Genomic DNA, 22869 nt, shown 5'->3' with positions numbered 1-22869 from the left:
GAACAGTTAGAAACAAAATTTGAAATGGCTTTACAAGAAGACAAGAAAGAAATAGAAAAACAAATTGAGGATATCAGAAAACAACGAGAGATGGGAGACAGGAGAGAAGTACTCATCCAAAGTCCGGGTGACATAAAAATACAGTTTGGCGGGGACGTAAAAAAATTACACCCGGTAATTTTCATCAACAATTTAAAAAAGAAATTACGACATATCGGTAATTTCGAAACAGCAAAGGAAACGATAAGAAACCATCTTAAAGATAAGGCAAGTTTATGGTTTGATAGCAAAGAAGAAGAATTACAAAATTGGCAAACATTTGAACAAAAATTTCTTAATTATTTCTGGGGGAAAATACAACAGATAGAGATAAACAAGGAATTACAAAATGGGAGATACCAGGATAGTATGGGTATATCAGAAAAAACATATGCCCTACAACTATACAACAATGCAAGACACTTACATTACAACTATTCGTCCGAACAGCTAGTGGAACTAATAGCCAGACATTTTGAAGATACCCTAGAAGATCACATAACTCTACAAAACTACAAAGATATTGACAGTTTATGTCAATTCTTACAAATACGAGAAGCAAAATTAAGAGAAAGAAAAATGAGGAGAACGCAAGAAAATTATAGACAACGAGAAAATCAAGACTATAGAGATAGAGGACAAAACTTTAGGAGAGAGTACACGAGAAGAGAATTTGTCCCGAGGAGGGAAAACGAAAGTAGAGACAACGGAAGAGTAAACTATGAACAAAGAAATCGGCAATGGAACGAAAACAGATATCGAGAGAACCAGAATAGAAACAACACTCGCACATATTAGGAAAACCGAAATAATAATAGAACGAATGAACCGGAAAATCGCGGAAACCGATACGGGTCCGAGAGACCAAGAGAAAATAGAAGAGCGGTCAACAACACACACATAGAGGAATGTGAGGATGAGAGACAAAGCGACAAAAGTAGAAGCGAACAAGAACAGCAAGCGTCTTGTCACGAAGGTGCTCACTAAAGACAAAGAAACAAACAGGAATTTTTTGTCACCCGAAGGAATTTATTAAATTGGCAGAAAATAAGGACAAAACAAGTGGAGCAAATCTGAAATTTGTAGATGGTTTTATCAACGAGACACCGATTAAAATTATGATTGATACTGGATCGGAAATTACACTGATCAACAGAAAACTAATAGAGGAAGTTAATTTAACGAATTTGATTTAAAAAATTCCCAAGGTAAATTTAGTGGGCGCAAATAAACGGACTTTGGCAATGATAAATGAAGGAATACGAATAAAAGTACGATTGGATAAGAAATTTTATGCACTACAATGTGTTGTGATGCCAAACATGTTGCATGATATGATCGTAGGAGTGGATGAGTTGGCAGAAAAACATGTGATAGATTTCAAAAATAACACGATGAAAATCACAGAGGAAAAAGAAGAAGATCAGGATAGTAAGGAAATGGAAAAGGAAAATGAGAAACGGAAAATTGATTTAGATAAAGAACAAACGGTGGAAATGAATTTGGCAATGAAGCAAGGACAGAGAACAAAGAGGAGATTGGCAAAAGAAAGTGAAAAGTGGGTGTCCTCAAAAGAAGAGATGAGCCCAGAAGAAGAAAAAGAAGAAAGATTAACAAAAGAAGACGAAAGAGGTACAATTGAAGCAGTGGTATTTGAAGAGGTATGCGAAATGGAGGAGGCAGAATACAAGATAAATATGTGCAAAGAAATTGAGGAAAAAGAAAGAAAATTGATGTGTGGAGAAGAAAAGGAAAAGGAATTGCGTGTAATATTGAGAAAGTATGAAGATTTAATAAATGAAGAAAACAGAGTAGCCAAAAAGTATGAACATTCATTTGAGGTTAAAGACTTAGGAAATTTTCGATCGAAAACTTATCCGATCCCATATAAATACCGACAGGAGGTGAAAGGAGAAATTAAAAAAATGTTAGAAGATCAAATTATAGAGAGATGTGACTCGCCGTACATCAACCCAATCGTGATTGTGAAAAAAAGCAGTGGAGAATTAAGGCTCTGTTTGGATGCCCGGAATATAAATCAACACACGGTATCTCAATATGAATCACCTCTCAACATCGAAGCTATTTTTGGAAGAATTACGGGAACACACATGTTTTCTAAAATTGATTTGAAACATAGTTTTTGGTTAATACCGTTAGCAGAGAGATGTAGAAATTACACCGCTTTCTCAATCGATGGTATTGTATACCGTTTTAAAGTAGTACCTTTTGGATTACAAAGTGCGTGTGCAGCATTGGTAAGAGCTCTCCATACAATATTAAATAAATATGAAGATTTCATAGTGCACTACATCGACGACTTACTCATTTTTTCACCAGATACATCAAGTCATTTGGAACACATAAAGATTATTTTGGGAGAATTGGACAAGGCCGGATTAAAACTGAATATTGAAAAATGTCAATTTTTTCAAAAAGAAGTGATATATTTGGGATTTTAATTGGACACACAAACAGTTAGTTTAGCCGAGGACCGAGTAAAACTCATAGATGAATACCCAAGACCAACGAATTTAAAAACATTGAGAGGTTTTCTCGGGACGATCAACTATTTTAAAAAACGAATTCCTGATTTAAGCCAGAAGGAAATTCCTCTGATCAAATTATTGAAGAAGGGTGTTAAATGGAATTGGAAAGAAGAACAAGAGAAAGCTTTTCAAATTTTAAAAGAGGAATTCTCGAAAGGAACGAAAATATATTATCCCATGTACAATTTGCCTTTCATACTACGAACTGATGCATCCATACAAAAATTTGCGGGAGTTTTGTCGCAAATACAAAACAATCAAGAAGTGCCGATTTGTTTTATTTCCCGGGTGACAAAAACACAGGAAAGAAAATACAGTGTGACTGAACTAGAGTTTGCTAGCGTACTTTTCTGCGTAAATAAGTTAAGATTTTATCTGTTGGGAGCAAAATTCACAATCGAAACTGATCATGCAGCTTTGGTACATATAATGAAAAATCGTCTGGTTAACAATCGTATACATAGAGGCATTTTGTTACTACAGGAGTATGACTTTGAGTTTCGATATATAAAAGGAAAAGACAACATTATAGCTGACGCTCTCACAAGGGATGAAGACTCGGGAAAAAAGGAAGTAATTGCTTTTCATGTAGGACTGAACATTTTGACACAAGAGGAAGGTGTATTTTCGTTAAACGAAATTAGAACAAATCAAGAAGACCTGGAAGAAAGAGAAAAAAGAAGAGCGGAGAGTGAAAACGGTATATTTTTCAAACGAATTGATGGAAAGGAACTATACGTGATAACACAGACATTGGCAGAAAGGATCATACAGAAATTACACGAGGACAATGGACATATCGGCAGCAGGAAGGTTTGGCTGGTTTTTCGCGAAAACTATATATGCCGAAAACATTACCGGATTGCAAAAGAAGTTACCCAAAGATGTGAAACATGTCAAAAATATAAAAGCAGAAATTTCCGAAATGAAAATGTGGCTAAAAATATTGTATCCCACCAAAAATTAGACATTGTAGCAATAGATATGTTAAGTGATCTGATAATGACCACGCAGAGGAACAAACATATTTTGGTGATGGTAGATATTTTTTCGAAATATGTAAAGCTATACACGTGCCGTACGACAAAGGGGGAAGAAATTATGAGAAAAATAGACAATTTTATAACCACCGTAGGAACACCAAGGAAAATTCTTTTAGACAATGCTACGTATTTCCGGAGTGACCGATTCAAGAGACAGTTGCAAGACAGGGGAATAGGGACAAATTTTGTCAGTATCCGACATCCTAAAAGTAATCCGTCAGAACGTTTTATACAAGAGACTACAAAATTCCTCCGCATTGCTGCCATTGGACAACATCGACGATGGGATAGGAAAGTGGCAGAAATCGAAAACTACTTGAACACCACTCCAAGTACGGTGACAAAAGAGACGCCGGAATATATCATGAAGGGTATTATGCCAGTACGGCCATGGGAAGAACCGGAGCAGAGAGAGTATCAAATAGTATTGGAAACTGTTCGAAGGAGGCTGCAGCGCAGTAATGAAAAATATCTCCAAAGGCAAATCCAGAATAGAAAACGAAGACCAGTGACTTTCCAGAAGGGAGAAAAGGTGCTTGTAAGGGCGTTACGAGTATCAAATCTCACGGGGGACGTGTGTGCAAAGCTAATGCCTATTTTCGAGGGTCCATACATCATACAAAATTAAAATGGAATAAACAGCTATGTTCTTAGACATGTAGAATCAGAAAAGATACGAGGAGTTTACAATATCCAGGATGTGTACAAATACCATGAATAAGAATAGTATAGATTTTAAGATGGAGTAATAAAAATTTAGGATAGGATAAAATGACTACAAAAGAAAAATTTTTGTGTTGAGAGAAAATAATATTTTTTTTTGGTTACACTTAAAAAAAAGGAATATTTGTATCTCAAAAGCGGGGATTTGTTATGGATCAGTTTATCGATCAGAAATAGAATAAAGAGTTTTTTTTTATTATTTTAATATACCGCGGGCATATAAGTTAAAATGTAACCCTGTACTTATTTGTAATCGTTAGAATAAGAAAAGACATTTTTTCCGTGACGGACTAGTTTTTCCTTGAAGGACTAAGTGAATAGTGAAAGGACAATGGAATTCGTGTAATTATATATTTAAAGAATAAACTTTGTAATTGTATTTTGCGGTGGACATTTTTCGAAAGTAAATAAGAATTAGATTTAGATATGAGATAACAAGAATTTGGAAGCTTATTTGGGTTGAAAAAGGCAAATTTGTTAATGGTTTCTGAAAAGTAATTTGAGTGAAATTAGTTTATTTGTTTTAAATATTATGTTGGAAATTTTCTGAATCGAAAATTAGTGGGAAAGATGAATGCTTATGATTGGTTAAAAAGGAATGATGGGGGATGAGAGAGTTTGAGAAGGTTGTCTGGGGAGATTGAAAAGATTATTATGTTACCGGCAGACCAGAAGAGAAGACGTGTTTTTTTTTCGTGTAGTCAATCGGAGTAGGAGTGTTTTTCGTTTGTTAGTGAAAAAGGTGGAAGCTGAGAGCAGATCAAAAACGAGAAGATTAATACCTCTTTTGAGTCTGCATAGTCCACGAGATCTAATTGAAAAAGAAAGGAGAATTTGTGAATAAAGAGTACCGGTCAAAAGAGGCTTGGGCTTGTGTTTTCGGAGGAGTAGTTTGCTGGTATGCGGTTTTGGAGCGATGCTGAGAACGGGAAAGATTTGATGGTAGCCGGACATAATCAATCAAGGAAGGAACTGTGGTTTGATCGAGAGGAGACATCATTGGTGTAAAAAAAATAAGGGTCAGTCAAATAATTTGAATGAAAGAAAACTTTAAGACATTCTAAAGATAAAATCAAATATAAGCATACGAACTAAGATTCCAAGTTTTAAAGAGTTATTTTTTTGTGAATAAATTATATTTTTTATATGGTAAATTTTTTAGTAGATATTATTATAAAGCAGATCAATAGATAGTTTGTTAATTAAAATTAAATTTAGAGTATAGGAGTTTGTTGGGAAAGATAATTGTCCACAAAAAGTTATTTATTAACATTCACCGTATTGCTTATTGAAATAAATAATGATTTGTGTGCATATTTATGTTGTTTTAATGTTAATTCCGTTTCCTGTTTTATCCCGATTCTGAGCAACTAGGAGATACTGAACCCACTAGAAGAGATATATAAAGTAAACTGATTAAAGTAAAATTAAAAAGGCACCCTGAGAATTTTTAATAGTAATTGAATTGTATGACTCTGCATAAATTAGTGAACTAATTAATTAAATAATTGGATTAATTAAATTAGTCTTAATCAATAATAAGACATCATAAAGCAGATCACAACAATATTTAACATAGCCAATGTAAATTTAAAATAAACTATCTTTAAATTGAAATTCTTGTGAAACTAATTAAATTATATTAACAAAATTTTGTACCTTTCTGTCACTGAATGCCTAAATGAAACTGTTCAACTGTTCTCCAAAATAAAGATTTTAATCACCACTCAATGTCTTCGTTCTCAGCTTCGGTTATCCTTGTTTTTGTGAAATTACTTTTTCCAATTGTCAGCTTCCACCAATTTAAATTATTTTTCTTCTTAATAGCATTTATGTTTATTCTTCTTTTTAATATACCAATATCCAATCACCAAATATATTATATAATTTTATTTTCAATTAATACTTTCTTTCATTATCCAATCACGATTTATACATACCATAATTTTTAATCTTCAATAATATTCTTCTAATATACTTTCCAATACTGTCAAATTTTAATACTAAATCACTGATTATTGCATACTTTATACTTTCTTCCTAATTCTGACTGACTAATCTTAAAATTACTGAACAATTGACTTCACTAACTGTAACTTGTAACGATGAGTCAAAGCCATCACCGTTAAACCAGCGTGCGCGCGAACCAACCCATGAAGTAGGAGTGTATCGACAGTAGAAAGGGCAAAACTAATTACACAGCTCCGCTATATAAACCGCAACATTTCCTCATAGAGGAGAATCGACAGGTGTTGACTGAAGGTTCTCTTCTTCCCTACCCCGGCTTGTGGACGTGTTGAGTTTACAAGTTGTTCCGTCTCCCATACCGCCGCTATCCGAAGAGCGTGTTGAGCTCTTCACTACCCGTACTCTGAAGCAGTCGTGTTGAGACTGTCGAGGAGTGTCCTATTAACCCGAATCACCTAAGGGACGTGTTGAGTTCCTTTCCTTCCTTTGTACCTATCGTCCGCTGTTATTAAACCGATACAACGTTACCGTTAAATTTCAGATACACACTCGCTTGCCGATAAGACTAGTTCCATATGACAAGGTCAAGCTTAATTTGAATAAATAGGCCAGGTACTGAGAAGACTAAACCAAATTGTATATATGTACATAAGATTTTTGTCAATTTAATTTAAGGAAGACAATAAAGTTTTATTTTTATTTTGAACTCTGTCTCTGACTGTCTAAAAGCTACCCGGATAGTGACTCCCACGAGAGGACATCACAAACTAACTGTCTGTCTTCTTAATAACTAATTGTCTGACCATCTTTATACTGACTTCATCTTAACTCACTGACTGACTGGACCGGCTGACTCCCTGAATCCAAATCACCGAGTATTTATATCTTTTAATTGTTCCAGAATCATCTGACAAGAAATCATATTCGAATTGTTCTATATATGAATGTTCTCGAAAAAGTATATCTTGGATCCACAGATATAACCATATTCGAGAAAGTTCTTCCGTAAACAAAGGTTAAATTCTGTGTTCTAGAGAAATCTTTACTTTTCTATCGAGAATTTTGTTGACATTTAGGCTTTTCAGATCAGAATATAAACTTATATGTTATTTAAACAACCTAAATTAATAAACTACACTACCTCAAATCCGTAACTATAAGTAAACTAAACATTTTAAATAACAAATAACCCCACTTTATATTCGCAACTATTATTTAAATGTCTGTCACTTTCAGAGTATGTATATCTGGTTGCCTATGCACATGGCTCACTTAAATATATTTACAATATTATAATTATTAAAAAAAAAACTTTTTACACTTATTATATGCTAATTTCTTAAAAATGCCCTCACATAAATAATTTTTATCATATTCTCTAGTATATAACTTATTAAAATAACCAAATACTTTTTATATATAACATTATCTAGTGTGTCTAACTGAATATAACTCCAACATGGTTCCCTAATCGATTTTAAATTTAGGACAGAACTCTCAACTGGATCATTAACATAAAAAAACACCCTAGACAGGGTAAGAAAAAAGCTATAGTCCTGGACGCGCTGTCTGGAAAACTCGGAAATACCTCTACTAAAACTCCCTTATACACATACAAGACTTTCATCAGGCTTTCATCATCGAAAAAAAAACGTGTATCTACACATCACTAAATCCTCGCCAAACTATCGCGATTGTTGCAACAGAAATAAAAATCTTCTGCAAGTGCATAAGATAACGTGCAGATTATCCGTCGGCACTCATTTACCAAACTGCGAATATATCATCAATAAATAAATAAAGATAAATGAATAAAGAACAGAGTCCGCTATCTCAGCAAAAGATACGGCCCCCGCACAATAGCTGACTCCAACAATAGAGCTAAGCTAACTCTAAGGACTTCTTGCCACCGTCGAGGGCACATACTCACCAGGCTTCCCCAAACAAAAGTTCCGTTTCCTCCAGCCATGCTTATACACTTTGCTGCTAAAAAATTTGATTAGTACTGCGACATCCTCGAAACAACCTCTCTTAAATACCGCAGATAAACTATATTCTCGCCAAAAACGCTAGTTCCTAGTATGGTTGGTAACACCGGAGGTACCTTCTGCTTAGAGTTTAGCTGGCTAGTCCATATTCTCCCTCACATCGATACTTTTCCACAATACCACCATCAAAGCTTCCGTTCTATAGTTCCATACTACTTCAATAAACACTCACTCGCAACTAAAGTTCCTCGACTCCCTCAAAAGCTTCCGCAAAAAAAGGTAGAAGCCCCTAGTTGAAGAAACGTAAACTTAAACAAGGCATTAATGTTTAGATTATACATATATTGTTTTTTTTCCTTTTACTGACAACCGTCACCTTTTTCTTTGTAGTGTTTAGCTTCTGATCATATTCATCACACGTTGTGGTAATTCTTTTAATCAAATGTTAGAGTTCTTCGTAGCTATTTGCAATTAACACTGTGGTGATTAACACTTCTCAGGTCTTTCAGCCACGAGTTCTGGCGTCTTCCAACTGTTCTTTTGCCCTGAACTTCACCTTCCAATATGATTTGGAGTAATTCATATCTTTCACCTCTCATCAATGACCCAAGTATTGTATTTGTCTCTCTTTGATTATGCTAGGTAATTCTTTTTGCTTATTCATGCGCTGAAGTACCTCACCATTGGTAACTTTTTGTATCCATGGCGTCTATTCTTTTTTCTGTTTTAGAGTCCATTGCCAACTTTTACAACCATACAACAAAACACAGATAACGTAACATCTCTTCATTTGAGTTCTAAGTTCTAGACTAAGGTCAGATCTTGTAAAAAATGTTTTCATGTTCATAAGTGTTTTCTTCGCTTGTTCGATTCTTTCTATAATTTCTTTTTTTTTATTAAGCTATAAAATAAAAACAAAAGATAACGAAAAATGAAAAGTATATTTATCATTTTTGCATTTAAATATTTTGGTATAAAAAGTTAGTTGTAGAATCAAAATTTTGTACATAAGATAGCATTGAGTAAAATGCAAGATAACAGTTTAAAATGAAATAAATTTAATCTAATTAACGTAAAGATATATCAATATAACATAAAGGTTTATTGGTTTTAACTCTTTTTTTTCTTAACATTCCATTTTTACTCTGGTAATGCTTGAAGTTTTTGATAGCTATCTGAGGCAATTTTTCTAAGCTGTTCTGCTGTTGTTCTACCAGTTTCAGCCACCATACTGTAAAAAACTCCATTTTTATTTTGAAGAAGTAAGTGCGGGTGATCAAACTCAGATATTTGTCCAGCGTCCATAACTAATACTTTATCAGAGTCCATGATGGTGTTTAATCTATGTGCGACGGTTATCACAGTGCAATCCGAGAACTTCTTTCGGATGGTTTTTTGGATTAAAGCGTCGGTTCTGTAATAAATAACAGTTTAGAAATAGAATAATTAAATGCTATGCTGGAACAACGTTGTAACCGTCAATACTTTCATATGTGGGTTTTCCATGAAACAACGTTCTATATGTGCAAAATAATGTACTGCTGACTGTGGCGAATATTATGAGACTTAACTTGTCTGTTTTGGTAGTTTGAAAATTAGTTAACCTTTAACTTTCGGTGTAACAACGTTGTAAGTGTTAAAGCGGGTCGTATTTCGCGCCAAATTTTCTGCACGTGTTTTGTGAGTCAACGTTTTCAATCCTGTAAATTGTCATTTCGAGCTAAAGTGGATGACAGTATAACCAAGTCAGTGATTACCCAAATTAAGAGACGGAAAACACGAAAGCCTAACATTGATAAGTGGAAGCAGAATATTAGAAAACGTCGCAGAAATGCTGATGATTAGTACGTTTCGTCTAGAGAAGTACACAAAGAAGCTCTAAGTTGCCCAGATAAAGTCAGTTAAAGTAATTTAAACTAATTTCATGTTTTAAAATAATATTTATTTTAGGTGCGTATTTGTAAATGTAAGCAGTCTGCTACGGGTTGTTCTGCTGAGGTATTAGTGGGCAATCACACAAAACTATTCAAACGTTTAGAGAACTGAGTTACAATGGCCAATCAAACTTTTTATCTCAGTCTCTTTCGCTGCACGAGCCAAAAAGAAGAAGGGTTGGGGAAGCAACATCTCGTCGTCTGTATACAGTGAAATATTCAGTAGAAAACATAAAGGTATGTAAAACAACAGTATATTTTCAATAACCGCTAGAAGACTCCAGTACCTTGTTGATAAAATGAAAGCAAGAGTAAATCTAAATGATTAACGTAGAAAACATACTAATCGTCCCACAAAATCATGATAACAGATGCAGAGAAAATATGTGAACACATTAGGTCATTGTCGCAGCAAGAAAATCATTATAGCAAAAATGCTTCTTCTAAAAGTTGCCTTCTAGCTGATTTAAGCATCTCAAAAATGTACAGATTATTTTTTTAAATGTACCCTGATACAAAAATCTCTCTACGAACCTACCACTACATTTTTAAAAGTAAATTCAACTTGTGCTTTGCACTTCCCAGATCAGATACTTGTTCATGTTGTGACAAGCTCTTTATCAAACTTTCTTCTGCTAGCGATAAATGTGAAAGAAAGCAAATAGAAGTTAAGAGTAAAATTCATCATTATGCGAGCGGAAGCAGGTTACAAAATATTAAGACAAGATAGTGAAATTGCAAAAGTAAATGCTAATTATGTCGTTTTATGTACTGATTTGCAACAAGTTATTTTTGCCCTAATCTAACTCACTCATCAATCTATCAATCTTCTACCAGCGACAAGTTACTTCATATAACTACGCTGTTCATAATATGGGGAGAAATACTGCTACAATGATGCTGTAGAACAAAGTAATGGCGCAATGAGGCTCCACTAAGATAGCATCGGCATTGCTACTTTATATAATTGAAAACTTCAATCGTCTTGATCCAGGCCAAGAAAGAAAACTTGTCATTTGGTCAGATAGATGTGTCGGCCAAAATAACAATTGGAAAGTCATAACATTACTTTGACTACCACTGTTAGAAAGATACTTCACCCAAATTGACCAAAACTTTCTAACTAGTGGGAACAGCTTTCTGCCCTGTGATAGAGACTTATACATCACAGGGCAGATATCTACCTTACGATATATCTCTACAAAGATCTCACTGATGCTCTAGATCTTGTCAAAGCAGCAGAAAATACCATAGTCCTCGGAGATTTTAACGCTAAAGTTGGCAAACGACGCTGTTTGAACATTGTGGGGGGTTATAGCTTGGGAAATAGAAACGAACGTGGAGATCGACTTGTTCAGTTCTGTCAAGAACACGATTTCATTATATTGATTACTCACTTTAAACTAAAACTAAAATGCAGAATCAGAGGACAAAATTATTAGGAACCAAATCGACTTTATTCTAATCAAAAATCGATTACTATTTAAATGGGAATAAGCCACAATTAAAGGTTAAAATACGTTTATTGACGTTTCAATTTCCACTTCGGAAATCGTTCTTGAACAAAAATTTTTGAGAACGATTTCCGAAGTGGAAATTTAAACGTCAATAAACGTATTTTAACCTTTAATTGTGGCTTATTCCCATTTAAATACTAATTAATTTAACATGCCACAAGAAAATAGCTTCAGAACAATAATAAAAAATCGATTTAGAAACTGCATCAAATCAGTTAAAACTTATCCAGATGCTGACATTGGGTCTGATCACAATCCCATAGTAGCTGTAACTACTATGGGATTGTGATCTAAATGATCTGAAGATGACTAAAATTAAAATTAAAAAAGGTGATCACAAAGAAGTCTCGCAAAATATTGATACAGCCCGATTACAAGACGAGAATGTTAAGGAATCAGTTCAAAGACAACTTAACGAAAATTTAATTTGGAAAAATATTGGTGAAAATGTCGATGAAGGCTTAAATAAAATCGTAACAGCAGTAAAAGAAATCTGTGAGAGAAATTTACAAGGCGGGTAAAAGCTAAAAAAGCAGGCTTGGATGAAACACTTTATAACAGCATACAAAAAGAAATTCGACGTAAAACACGAGAAGCAAACAGTCAACATCTAGCCAAACGGTGTCATGACATTAAAGAACTTGAAAACAGATACGACACGTTTAACATGTATAAAAAAGTGAAAGAAGCGGCTGGTATATTCAATAAGAAACAAACTGCATTACTACAGGATGAACATGGTAAAGTAATATTTGAAGTAGAGGACAAACTTAAAGAATGAGAAAATTACGTCACAAACCTATTTGAAGACGATAGGAGTAGTTCACCTCCCGATATTACTAACTGCGACGGACCCCTAATAACACGCTCTGAGGTTATAAAAGCCATACAATCATCAAAAGATGGCAGAACGACTAGTCCTGATGAAACTCCAACTAAATTATACAAGCTGATAAGTGATAGCAAGGTTCTAGAGGCTATAACTTCGTTTTTCAATACCATTTATACCAGCGGACAACTACCTAATGGTTGGTCTAATTCACTGTTTATAGCTCTACCTTAGAAGACAACAGCAAAAATCTGTGCTGATTATAGAACCATCAGTTTGTTAAACCACTTTTCTGAAGGTAATACATGATCGTATTTACAATAAATGCGAGGAATACCTGGATGGCACACAGTTTGGTTTCTGTAACGGATTTGGAAAGAGAGAGGCACTGTTTAATGAACGTACTTGCTCAAAGATGTCGAGATAGATCTGTAGACGTATACTGTTGTTTTATTGACTTCCAAAAGGCATTTGATCGTGTTAAGCACTCTATATTGATCGAAGCTTTAAAAGACATTGGCTTGGACGGCAGAGATGTTCAAATAATTGCAAATTTATATTGGAATCAAACAACATCAGTTTTAGTAGATGTTGTGGAATCACAGGCTCTTAATATTAAAAGAGAAGTACGGCAAGGATGCCTCTTGTCACCCCTGCTTTGCAACGTTTACTTCGAAAGAATTTTCAGAAGGGCACTTTCTGAAAAACAAGAAGGAATACTTGTGAACGGTGAAGTCATCAATAATTTGCGATATGCGGACAATACAGTACTCCTAGCTTCTAGTTAAGAAGTTCTGCAAACACTATTTGATATTGTTGTTAAGAGTTATAGGGAGACAGGTCTGGATCTGAACATACGGAAAATCAAAATACTCAAATACTAAGTAAACAACAGAATATAAAACCGTCTATATATGTAAATAATGCCAAACTTGAGCAAGTTGATAAAATCGTTTACCTTGGACAGCAATTAAATTGTAACGCAGAAAGTCACGGCGAAATTAGATCTAGGATAGAGCAGGCTAGAACGGCTTTTAGAAGTATGTCCAAGGTGTTATGTAACAGAGACCTAAAATTGGCATTGAGGATCCGCTTACTTCGCTGCTATGTGTTCTCAGTCTTACTTTATGATGTCGAGTCCTGGACTGTGAATAAAATCGATCTAACCTTGAGACTTTCGCAATGTGGTGCTACAGAAGAATTTTAAAAGTTTCCTGGGTGTAGAAGATTCGAAATTCCACAATACTAGAACGTCTCAGCAAGACTACTGAGATCATAAAAAGCATCAAGCAGAAAAAGCTGAAGTATTTCGGACATGTAATGAAAGGTCCCAAATATAGGTTGCTACAAAATATCATGCAAGGAAAAATAGCAGGCAAACGCAGTCCAGGACGAAGAAGAACCTCATGGTTGAAGAACTTACGAGATTGGTATGGTGTTGATACAAGCATGCTATTTAGGGTGGCAGTAAATAAAATTAAGATAGCTATGATGGTAACCAACGTTTTGAAAGATACATGAAGAAGAAGATAGAGACTTTCTCACATAGAGCGCAAAAAGAAACTTTCATTGATTTATATCTCGTTTTAGTGGACAGATGTAATTGCAAAAGTTAGAGTTAAAAACCCATTTAAAGTTATCTGTATGCATCTAGCATTTTTTTAAATTTTGTCAACGCAGAAAATGTAGAATGGAAAGATCCAAAGTGACTCAGTCAGTGTGGATATAAATTAGCTCAGATGATCCAAATACTATATATTTAAGAAAATCCCACACACTAGTTAACCATGGTCATCTCATTCTTTAAAGTCAACTAAAACGCCTATAACTAAAGTCACTCTTGCTGAACTTACAGAAGCCAATGAAGGGCTACTACCGATTAAAAAAGAAAAACATGCCAATTTATTAAATATTGCCGAATATATTCCACTACAGTAGGTATGTAAGCTATTATCAAAATCTTAAGAGTGAATATATTATTTTGATATTTACGTCATATAAAACATGTTTATGTTATGTTTATGTACATATGTACATAATATGTACATTTCTTAATTTCACGTGCATTTCATTTTTTTTTTTCTAAAACAACGTTTTAACCGCCTTAGTTCCACACAACAACGTTTTAACCGACGGGGATTTAACACGTTGTTTTACTAAAATATAGCATAATATACATGTTCATAAATGCTTGTTTTGTATAACCTAAGCTTATTTTTATTGATGTTAATGTTATGCATCCTATAGTCTATCATATTACGCTCATAAATATATATATTTTTTTTTTCAAAATAATCAATTATAAGGTGTTTTATTTAATTTGTTCCAGCATAGCATTCAATTTGTCTTTGACGTATGTTCCCATATGGGATATTTAGGTGCTCGACTTGTAATTTTAAAATGATTTAAGTGAAAAAGTTGGAATGTCAAATAATTAAAATTTGAGAGAAACATATACTTACTGTGGATCTACATTAGCCGTCGCTTCATCCAACATAAGAACTTTGTTATTTTTAAGAATAGCTCTTGCCAAGCAAATCAACTGTCTCTGTCCAACACTGTAATTGGAACCTCTATCCATAACTCTATTTTCCAATCGGTTAATAACATTAGCAGGATCTTTCAGTTCTACGTCTTCTATAGCTTTATACAAAACTTCGTCCGAATATTCTTCGAAAGGGTCCAAGTTGTATCTTAAAGTTCCTGAAAATAGTACTGGGTCTTGAGGTATTATCGAGATTTTCAAACGGAGATCATTGAGGCTAATATCTTTGGTGTCGATATCGTCGATTTTAATGGAACCTTCAATCGGAGCTAGTCTAAACAGTGCTTGGATTAAAGAAGATTTTCCTGCGCCGGTTCTACCAACAACTCCAACCTAAAACAAATAAATTGATGTTATGGATTAATTTGGTATATTTTCCTATAGATTTAAAGCTATTAGTATTATAGATCTACAAGAAAAGCAGTTTATTAACTATCAAAACAAAAAATATATATTACCGCTATCAACGGTCCCTAGAGAAAAATTAACCACAGAAAAGATAAAGGCTAGCAAGATCATAACATTATCAACTTATTGAGTAGTATACTAGAAGTATTTCATAAATCCGAAACGTTTTTTTAGAATAGACGTAGATTTTGAGTAAATGACAAAGTTAGATAAAGCAGAATGATAGAACTATTGAATTCTGCAAACATTTACCAAAGAGATATATGAATTATTGCCAACTTATACTGGTGTAAAAGGGCATTAATTAGATTTGGCCATGAAGTTTCCAAAGCAGTTTTTTGTTAATACAGAAACTATGGATTAATTCAATTGAAGTACAATAATAGTGTTTGTTTTAACAGTATTTTTTACGCAGATACAAGATATTCAAAAAATATCATCTGGACCGTTCTAAAAGGTAGTATAAAATGTCTGACCACTAAAAACAACCTCTAAATATTGAGGAGGGAACAATGGAAATATATATGTAATAGTACTACGACGCCCTTTCACTCACTAATCAGCTCACCATCACATCTACTCTACTTCGCTCCATTATAAAATACTGCGTTCTTTAATTCATCAAAATCATCCATTCCTATCTCTCCAATCGGGCAGTCCGAGTAAATGTAGCAAACAAACTCTTAACTAAATTTACTCCACGAGCTAGAGTCCCACAGGGCGTAATTTTAGCTCCTACATTGTACATAATGAAAATAATAGTGACATCCTCCACCCCATAAATAGGTCAAAAACTGTTTTGTTATATACCGATGACATGGTATTTTTTACCTCAGGTACCCTCAGGCGGACGCAGAGACACACGTCTTTAATTCAACTCAATAAAATATTAAACACTTAAAATATTAAAACCTTCAAAAATTTATAAGACCTATCATCGAATACAAAGCGTGTGTCTGTGCATCACTTAATAAACGACAGTTCAAAAATATCTTGGTTACTCAGAGAAAGATACTGCGGAAATGTATGAGAAAACGTGCTGACTACCCATCGGCACTTATCCATCCATTTTCCAACATGCATACCATTGAGAATAGAATCCATTCTCTCCTCCAAAAAAAATAGGCCGCCTTCAGCTTACCCCGCTCGGCTAGCAGCATACTGACGCTTCCCCTTTTACTTACGTTGCTCTACACTCCAAAATTTCGACAAAAAAGGAAGACCCTTCCTTGAAGAGGCACATCGTCTAAGCAAGGTAATACGCAACACTGTACTTCCCCTTTAAGTTCACTTTGGCCTTGCTTCGTGTTCTACTAACCGCTGAAACGAATGAAAAGTGATGATTGTGTGTGACGAATGATTGTGTTGCTGTGTGTGTGTGTGTGTGTGTGTGTGTGTGTGTGTGTGTGTGTGTGTGTGTGTGTGTGTGTGTGTGTGTCCGTATCAGTATGTGAGTATGTGTATGTTATAATAAATAAAATTAATTCTAAAATCAATATAAATTCTGTAAAAAATTCTACATTATTTAATTAGTACACTTACAAATCACATATTATACTTTGGTTTTTTTTTAATATTTTCTATAAGTCTACCAAAAAAAATTAAATTACTCATCCAAAATCACATGATGTAACTGGTCAAAAATAGCCGAAATCACGTTTCAATCATGAATTTTCAGAAATTTTAAATTCAATAATTGGCGGCGCGTAAGAACATATATTTCCTTGCTGGTCAATTTCCATTGTAACAATAGAACATGCTTTGACTTCAAAAATTTCCTCTTTTTTAATAGCAGTTTTTTTTGGAATCGATTGTATAATTTTATTTTCGCTTGAAAAGATATACACAAAAATACCTAGTAATCATCAGACAGACTTACAGTAAATACGATAGATCATGTTATTGTAGACTCAAGACACCAATAGAATATACCTAATAAAAGTTCGTACCAGTCGCACTACAACAAAAGCAAGTGCAGATTTTGATCACTATCGAGTCGAAAATAGGGTTAGAATTTTAAACATAAAAAAAGGAAATACCTAAAGGACTCAATAATATGAATACAAATAGAGAATATAAACAAAATATAAACAAAAATAGAAAACAGACTAAAACATGAAAACATAAATGAAGTGTGGGAAGGGAGCAGAACGGAATGGAAGGTAAACAAAGAGAAACAAGAACGAACGACTGGTTTAATAAAGAATGTCAGACTATAACAGAAAGAAAAAACAACGCATATTTATTGATGCAACAGCATCGACCGCAGAAAGAAGAGAGAAAGTATGAACAAAGAATTACAAGAACTAAATAAGCCGACAGAGACATAATAATTTTACCAGATAAAAAGCCTAATATATTGACAACACAGCAAGAGAAACTAAAAAGATGGACAGAATATTTTAAGGAAAAGCTTAAGGGAAACGAACCCTGATATACCAATAAACCAAACAGACAGAGAAAAGAGACTATATTTTTTAGATTTAAGTCCTAACTGATTGCAAAAACTTTTATAAATCTCAGCTATTACTACTTCTAACACACAACGTACTTATAACTCTGAGAAAACTAAGAAAATAATGACCATATACGCATCCTTTCTCCGTTACTGACACGTTTCTTGGTAAATATCACAGCGACAGCTAAACGATAAGATATACCTAAGTGATCACGTGCATGTCTCATTAAATTTTTTATTTGCTGGGCTATACAGTTTCGTATACGCTAAATACATTTTTCCAATATTTATTTATGGTGTGTGGTACTTTAATATGTCACTTAAGATATCTCATGAACTCACGCGACTTTGAACCTTATCGACTTCTTACAGATTTCAACTATCTGTCCTGTACGCGTCGTGGCGTTTTATATCGTACTTACGTCGTCTTCGATATGTATGTGATAGATTTTTTAGTTAAACTTTGTATATATTGAGAACATTGCAAATTGAAATAAATAATAACCTAGAGCATCTCTCTAGACAGAAAATCTAAAAACAATTTGGTTGAATCGACTATGACTGCGGTAGGTACAAAACGCAAAGGCATAATAAAATATTGATAATATCGACATCATTACATGCCAAAATGATATAAAAAACAGTATTTGAAAGGCTGACATTGCTTGTGAATTATTCCAAACAAGATATATTTGACACAAACACACACACTCACACATGTGTATACCATTGTTATTGTGACATTCATAAGTCCAAAGATCAAGCCGGTCACACTTTGCTATTGAAGTCGTACCTATCTAACCCCCAGGCTTTTCCTCCATTCCTCCTCAACGTGTGACTTACGTGAGGAAGCTTATGATCTGAACGTTACTTTGGATGCCCTGGATAATGGAACACCCTCTGTTTTTCTTGATTGTGGGAAAGCCACCTATCTGTAGGGGTAGCACACATATCGGCTTTTCTTCCTATTTACTTTACTGTGTCTATAGAATATACTATAACATGACTACGGGACTTGCGTCCCTAAAGATATTTGATAACAGAGGACACAGTATTTATAACATTCTTTACCTTAACAACTGCGAAAACAATGTCCACATGCTCAATAAGATATGATGTGTAAAAATTTTATCACCACTTAATATCTGATATATGTGCATCATACTCTGATTCTCAGATTATATGAACCTATATAGATTGTAATATATTTTTGTTAACAATATCGCATATAAAGAAATAAATATGTGAAAGTAGACTTATGGGCCTGTAATTCATGAGGTCGGTAGCATCCCCTTTTTTATGAAGTATGATAATTTCTGCGTTATACCACTGGGTTGGTGTTATTGCTTCCTGCAAACATCTAGTGAATAGTTTGGTAAGGACCTGCCATAATCTTTTTCCAGCCACTTTCAAGGCATCTGCCACTATTTCATCGCCTCCGGGGGCTTATTGTTTTTCATTTCTTGCACTGACCTTCGAACTTCATTGCGGTCTGGTTACGTCCGGTAAAATTTCAAATCCCTGATTGATTATCTTTGGTAATGATCGACTCCGATTACATTGCTGTTCTTTGTACAGTTGTCTATAAAAACTCTCTATCGTGTTCATAATTTGAACTCTATCCTCAATGATTTGCCTCTATAGTATAGTAGAATAAGTCTACTTTCACATATTTATAAACTATTAGCCCATAGTACAGGCGGGTTTTAGAAAAGGCTAGGTAATAAAAAATCTTATAGAAAAATGTACTGAATATAATAAACCACTAGCTTTAGTATTTGTCGACTATGAAAAGGCATTCGACACCGTATTTATGTACAGCGTTAACAGGCCTTTTAGGCCTATTGCTGGATAATTTCCATCGTTTTCTATTCTTAGCTAACAGCTTCCAATCTCTGATTCCCATCTCTCTGACATCTTCCATCACTGCATCTCTCCATTTTTTTCTTGGTCTTCCTCTCTTTTTTTGCCCTCAGGTACTCTCCAAGCAATATTCTTGACTAGTCTATTACCTTGCATTCTTTCTAGATGGCCGAGCCATTCTAGTCTACGTTTTTTCACCACTTTTGTTATTGTAGGGTTAGCATACAAATGATACACTTCTGCATTAGTTCGTCTTCTCCATTCTCCCTCTACTACTTTTCCACCAAATATTCTGCGAAGTATCTTTCTTTCCCATGCTTCCAATGTGTTCTGTACGGTTTTGTTCATAGTCCATGTCTCGGCAGCGTATAGCATTGCGGGTCTAATTATAGTTTTATATACTCTTATTTTTGTAAAAATCGGTAAGATAGTTTAGAAACAAATCTTAACATCTTTATCATCGTCTGGTCATGTCTTGCAATTTTTAGAAGGCTCCAGATTAAAGCAGAAATCTGAATTTGTTTCTAAACTATCTTACCGATTTTTCTATCAGATGTCGCTATTGCGTCCATAACGAAGTCATGTTATTGTTACTTCTAATAAGACAGAGAATTTTATTTTTCACGTTAAGAACGGCTATGAATAACTATTCTGATGAGCTTTATTAAAGCGAAATACGTATCAATAGATACATAGACGCTTTGAACGTGAAATAAAATCTTTTCTGTCTTTTTCATTTTCTTATTTTTGTATTACGAGATATATCTTTGGCCTGAATTATTTTGCTCATGGCTCCAGCACACCTGTTGCTCTTGGTCGGTCTCAGGTTGATTTCAGTTTCTTCCTTACATGTCTGATCAATAAGAGTACCTAAGTACATATATTCATCCACCTTCTCGAATTCTACAACTGGTCCATACTCCACCTCCAATTTAAAGGATCCCCTGTTGCTCATTCCTTTTTTGCTCGAGATCTCCATGTACTTCGATTTATTAATATTAACTTTCAGTCCCATTTTAGAGCTTTCTGGAATGAGTCTTTTTGTTATATTTGATAGTTCTTTTCCACTTCTTGCAATGAGAACCACATCATCAGCGTATGCTGAGCATTGGTGCTTCTTGTATAAAATAGTTCCGGACCTATTTGTCCCACTAATCCTTACAATTTTTTCTAGAACTATATTCAATAGCAATGTAGACAACGGATCTCCTTGGCGAACACCTTTTTTCACTTCGAATTCTTCTGAGACTGTACCGTTGCATCTCAGCACAAATGGTTTGTCTAATTGTCATTTTTACCAATCTTATTATTTTTTCTGACACTTAGAATTCTTTTAGTGTTTCTATTAACTTGTTTCTGTCTATTGTCTATTGTATCATAGGCAGCTTTGTAATCAATGAAAAGTACTTGTGCTGAAATGTTGTATTCATAGCAATTGATCAGGATTTGTTTTAGCATAAAAATTTGATCGGTTGTTGATCTTCCTTTCCGAAATCCTCCCTGGTATTCTCCTAGATTCTTCTCTATATATATTTCTAATCGTTTTTTAATTAGTATGGCGAGTACTTTATACATTACTTCTAATAAGGATATTCCTCTATAGTTTGCGCATTCAATTCTATTTCCCTTTTTGTGTATAGGAATTATAATCGACTTACTCCATTCTTGAGGCATTTCTTCGGCATCCCATACTTTCAGTATTAGCTCACCAAGTTTGTTTATTAAGACCTTTCCTCCATATTTTATGTTCTCTGCCACAATGCCGCTCTCCCCGGGACTTTTTTGGTTTTTGATATCTTTTATTATTTCTTCAATTTCTTCTCTTGTGGGCTTTGGTATTACTTCTATTGCTATTTGAGGTCTAGGAACATAACAATTTTCTTCAGTAGTCACTTCGTCATTTAGTATCTCTTCGAAATATTCTTTCCACCTTTCACATATTTGGTCTTCATCCACTATCAGGTTTCCTTGCTTATCTTTTACATTCATCGTTCTTCCCTGGTACCCAGTTTTAATGTATTTTACTTCTTTATAAAAAAAATTTATTTCATTTTTCTTGTAATTTTCTTCAATGCGCTTAATTTTATTATCCATATACTTTCGTTTCCCTGGTACCCAGTGTTAATGTATTTTACTTCTTTATAAAAAAAATTTATTTCATTTTCTTGTAATTTTTTTCAATGCGTTTAATTTTATTATCCATATACTTTCGTTTCCGCTCCCTTAGGATTCTCTTTACTTTTTTTCGTTGTACGGCATACCTTTCTAGGTCGTCTTATTTTTGCGAATGTAAACTTTTTAATCTCAAATCTGATTTTTTTTTAACTCTGTTCTGCATTCGTCATTGAACCAGTGGTTTTTTTTTAAATCTTTTTGTTCTTGTTAGGTTCTTCGACGTAGCTTTCTTTATAGTGTTTGTCATTTTCAAAAACTTTTGTTGTATATTACTCACAGTAGTACTATCTTGTTTGGCGTAGGTTTCTTGTATATCCTTTTGATAGTCCTGCTCTACCTCAAATTTTCGCAGTTCTTCAAAGTTAAATTTACGTTGCACTTTCTTTTTCCGTTTATGCTTTTTAATTATTGCTTCTCTCATATTAATTCTAACCAAAACATGATCTGAGTCTACGTCAGCCCCTCTGCACGTTTTCACATTTGTTATTAAATTTTCAAACTTCTCTTGTATTAAGATGTGGTCTATTTGATTAGTTCCATTTGACCCCGGAATTTTCCACGTTCCTTTATATATATTTTTTCTCCTAAAATGGGTACTCATATCTTCATCCTGTTTTCAATTGCGAATGTGATTAATCTCTGTCTCATCTTTTACTTCTTCTTCTTTTTCTTCTGTTGGAGCATGTATATTTATCAACGATATCATGTTCTCTTTTCCTTTAATTCTAATTGCACACATTCTGTCAGATTTTACTACGAATCGTTTTACCTGCTCCACGTCTTCATGTACCAGAAACCCCACTCCAAAATTCCTATTATTGCCTCCACTT

The 22869-nt window shown here is 34.1% G+C and overlaps 1 protein-coding gene across 5 annotated transcripts in view; it reads right to left on the bottom strand.

The window, feature by feature from the left end:
• Positions 1–9232: 9232 nt before the first annotated feature.
• LOC140445516 (ATP-binding cassette sub-family C member 4-like) overlaps positions 9233–22869 on the bottom strand; it is a 105896-nt gene continuing 92259 nt past the window's right edge. For all 5 annotated transcript variants that reach the window (XM_072537594.1, XM_072537592.1, XM_072537591.1 and 2 more), the window contains 2 exons: positions 15053–15468; positions 9233–9724 (listed from right to left, as the gene is read on the bottom strand). In XM_072537594.1, the coding sequence (XP_072393695.1) occupies positions 9451–9724; positions 15053–15468 (690 nt within the window). In that variant the 3' untranslated portion in view covers positions 9233–9450. The remainder of the gene's footprint in view (positions 9725–15052; positions 15469–22869) is intronic.

This window comes from Diabrotica undecimpunctata, chromosome 7 (genome assembly GCF_040954645.1).
Source record: "Diabrotica undecimpunctata isolate CICGRU chromosome 7, icDiaUnde3, whole genome shotgun sequence".
NCBI classification, from domain to species: domain Eukaryota; kingdom Metazoa; phylum Arthropoda; class Insecta; order Coleoptera; family Chrysomelidae; genus Diabrotica; species Diabrotica undecimpunctata.
The sequence above is the reverse complement of the archived record's forward strand: the minus strand, read 5'-3'. Positions and strand labels throughout refer to the sequence as shown.